General features: G+C 44.6%; 1 protein-coding gene across 1 annotated transcript; it reads left to right on the plus strand.

Moving 5' to 3' along the window:
- Positions 1-496: 496 nt before the first annotated feature.
- Positions 497-3,242, plus strand: thap1 (THAP domain containing, apoptosis associated protein 1). The gene is given in 3 exon segments (NM_001141216.2): positions 497-694; positions 1,726-1,921; positions 2,164-3,242. Coding segments are annotated over 3 exon segments (702 nt in total). The 5' UTR covers positions 497-623; the 3' UTR covers positions 2,599-3,242.
- Positions 3,243-3,680: the final 438 nt, after the last annotated feature.

Genomic DNA, 3,680 nt, shown 5'->3' on the forward strand with positions numbered 1-3,680 from the left:
GTGTGTGCAACGCCAGGGTTGTGGGTTCGATTCCCACGGGGGGCCAGTACAAAAAACAAAAAAACAAACAAACAAACAAAAAAATGTATGAAATGTCTGCATTCACTACTGTAAGTCGCTCTGGATAAGAGCGTCTGCTAAATGACTTAAATGTAAAATCATAGACAAGATGATGAAATGTTTTTGCCTACTATATTTTCGTTCCCAGGCCCCCGTCCCCACAGGAGGCCTTTTGACTTTTGGTAGGCCGTAATTTTAAATAAGAATTTGTTCTTAATAACTGACTTGCCTAGTAAAATAAAGGTTAAATGAATGAATACAATTCCAGATGTAATCTTTCCAGCAGTGTTTTGCCGCCCCCCAGCGGACAGAAGCGGAATAACACCTTATTATCTTCACCAATCAGAAGAAAGAGAAAATCTCTGCGAATCAGAGTTGAGAAAACATGTCACATGACCGACCGTAGTGAAGTCAAAGACAGATCTCTGAAGCCATTTCGGCCATTGTGGAAAGTGGAAAAGACCTCGCCAAGAAAGGACAAAAATAAAGCATTGAAAGACAAGAGAAAAAGGGACAAGACAACAATTGTTAATAAAATCTGCCAGTAACTCGCGATTGTAGAGATGGTCCAATCGTGCTCAGCTTACGGATGCAAAAACAGATATCATAAAGACAAAAACATTTCATTTCACAAGTAAGTTCAACTCCCGACATCAACACGGTCACTCTACAGATAACTAGCATGATCATACATGTTCGGGTTGTCTAGCCTTGTCTTGTTTACTATCCTAGTCAGTTAGCTAGCTATTATCACAGCTTTTGCACAGTTGTTGAGAAAGAATCGCCAGATTCCCCCATGACCTAGCCCAGACGCGAACCAGGATTCACGTAAAACGGGACAACGGGACAACGACGTGATTTTGGGAGGTATGGCAACTAGCTAGCTTCTGTTGACTTAGTTGTAATTGGGTTAAACGCGTGGGAATAGCTACTCATCAAGGCGATGTTAGTGTTGATTTTATAAATAGTAGATTGCAGTGTTATTGCTGTCACTCACTAGTACCCTTGTGAACGTTTGAATGCGTTTCCGCCCCGCGCGTCAGACTGGCGCTGCGTTTCCGCCTCGCGCGTCAGACTGGGTCTGCGTTTCCGCCCCGCGGGTCAGACTGGGTCTGCGTTTCCGCCCCGCGCGTCAGACTGGGGCTGCGTTTCCGCCCCGCGGGTCAGACTGGGTCTGCGTTTCCGCCCCGCGGGTCAGACTGGGTCTGCGTTTCCGTCCCGCGGGTCAGACTGGGTCTGCGTTTCCGCCCCGCGCGTCAGACTGGGTCTGCGTTTCCGCCCCGCGGGTCAGACTGGCGCTGCGTTTCCGCCTCGCGCGTCAGACTGGGTCTGCGTTTCCGCCCCGCGGGTCAGACTGGGTCTGCGTTTCCGTCCCGCGGGTCAGACTGGGTCTGCGTTTCCGCCCCGCGCGTCAGACTGGGGCTGCGTTTCCGCAGACTTTGGCTACTTAGGCTATTTACAATCGGTAGATTCAGCACTGACAGATGTAACCAGTTGTAGGAGGATGGTTGTTGCTAAGGTTAACCACTACAACAGTGACTAGCTACTGGACTGCCAACACAGTAACTACGTAACAGTACACTATAACAGTATTTGTGAACCTTCGAGTTTTGTTTTGTTTTGTTTTGTGTTGAAATGAAACAATACTCTGTCGGTGTATTGCAGGTTCCCATTAGCACGGCCAGACGTGTGTGGAAAATGGGTTGCAGCAATGAGAAGAAACAACTTCAAACCTACCAGATACAGCAATATCTGCTCTCAGCATTTCACTAAAGACTGTTTCAAACCAGAGTGTAACAACAGAGTCCTGAAGGAGAATGCTGTACCTTCGCTTTTCTGTTTCAGTAAACTACAAATCAAGGTAACACACAAAAAGGATGCATCATTTTTCCTGTGGAACCTATAGCCTGGTCTCAGATCTGTTTTTGTACGGTCTTGCCAATGCCTTTTGGTTGTTGTCACACCTATCACGTCTGGTGTTTTTAATTGGCATGACAATGACCTGACAAGATAGAACACATCTGGTACCAGGCTGGGGTATTTATACCAAACCTTCAAACATTTAATCCTTTTAGATTTGTACTTAATTATTATTTTTCATAGGCAGAGTCCTTGGCCGACCCGTTCCCTCCAGAGATGGATTTCCCCCTGACCCTCCCCTCCCTTCCGCTCTCTGACACAGAGGAGACCCAGCAAGAGATACAGACAGAGACTCATCACACTGTAGACCCTTTACCCCTGGTAGAGAACCTTCCCCACAGCATGTCCATCTCCTGCGACCACAACTACACTGTAGAGGACACGGTTCAGCAGAAGAAGAGGATTGAGCAACTGGAAGAACAGCTGGATAAGCTGAGGAAGAAGTTAAAGACCGTACAGCAGAAGTGTCGTAGGCAGGAGAGACAATTGAAGAGGTTTAAGGCTATCGGAGAGTTCCAGAGGGTGAACAGGGACCCCGCGCTTGGAGAGGGATATGTAATTCTACCCAAACAGCTTTATGATGCGCTCAAAGGGATTGAGCCCGTAGAGGGCCCGTGAACGCCTCAAATACACCTAGCCTGGGTGCCAGTCTGTTTTGTGTTATGGGAGTTGGCAAGACCACAAACCGGTCTGGGACCAGGCTGTAATAGTCTAGGCTACGGACCCTGATGGTTTTTTCTCTGGGTCTGCCTTCAGTGTATTGGGGTGGTCCCAGGTTTATCAGTCCCTGCTTTATAGGGTCAGTGTGAAGACTCCCATATCACCTCTCCCAATAGAGGTGTAGCAGATGACTATCTCTACTACCTTGTCTGAGGCCTAGAACTACTGGCATCCTGTATCCAGACATGTCTTGTCTAGGGTCAAGTGGTATTGCTGGTGATTTCTTGTGTTATGTTGTGTCAGTGTGGAGGGTTGTTTGCAACCGGGTCGGGTGGGTTTTCCACTTTTGTCACAGACAAAAACCAACTATACATTTCTTTGGTAGTTTTTATTTTATTTTATTTTATTTCATTTTCTTCAAGCTGTAAACTTAAGGGAAAATCCCTCAAAGTACAATAACTGTTATTTGAAGGGTTGATTTAAAAAAAAAAAAAAAATTGGTGGAGGGATGAACACTTGTACTGTATGTCCATTGTTTTAGTATTTTAGTCGATTTATGTGTACTCTTGGACAAAAAATGGAATGATAAAATGGGAGGTTTGTAATTGGCCCTTCTCTTCTATTTCTACTGTAATATGAAATCATGTGACCTAACTGGTTGTCAGTCAGCTGTATGTCACTTTGAACTATTGTTGCTGCTGAGAAATCAACAACCTTGTATTAGAGCAAAATGTTTAAAAAAAAAAATATATATATATATGTTTTCATGAATATTGTCTAGCAAACAGATTTTGGACAATGGATCCTTGTAAAAGTTGAGGGTTCAATGTAATATTCATGCACAGTTTCTGTTCTTAACCCTAAAGCACAACAGTTATCCATCAATGATACGTCTTTTTAAACTCAATTCTTCTTGTATTTCCCCCCAAAAATGTTGTTTTTGACCATAAATTCACTGTAATTTAAAACTTAACAGCAAATGGAACACTGACCTGTGGCAAAATGTGTCGCAGGAAATTCATTTTTACAAAACGGGACAA

The sequence above is a fragment of the Salmo salar genome, chromosome ssa01 (assembly GCF_905237065.1).
Source record: "Salmo salar chromosome ssa01, Ssal_v3.1, whole genome shotgun sequence".
Lineage (NCBI taxonomy): Eukaryota > Metazoa > Chordata > Actinopteri > Salmoniformes > Salmonidae > Salmo > Salmo salar.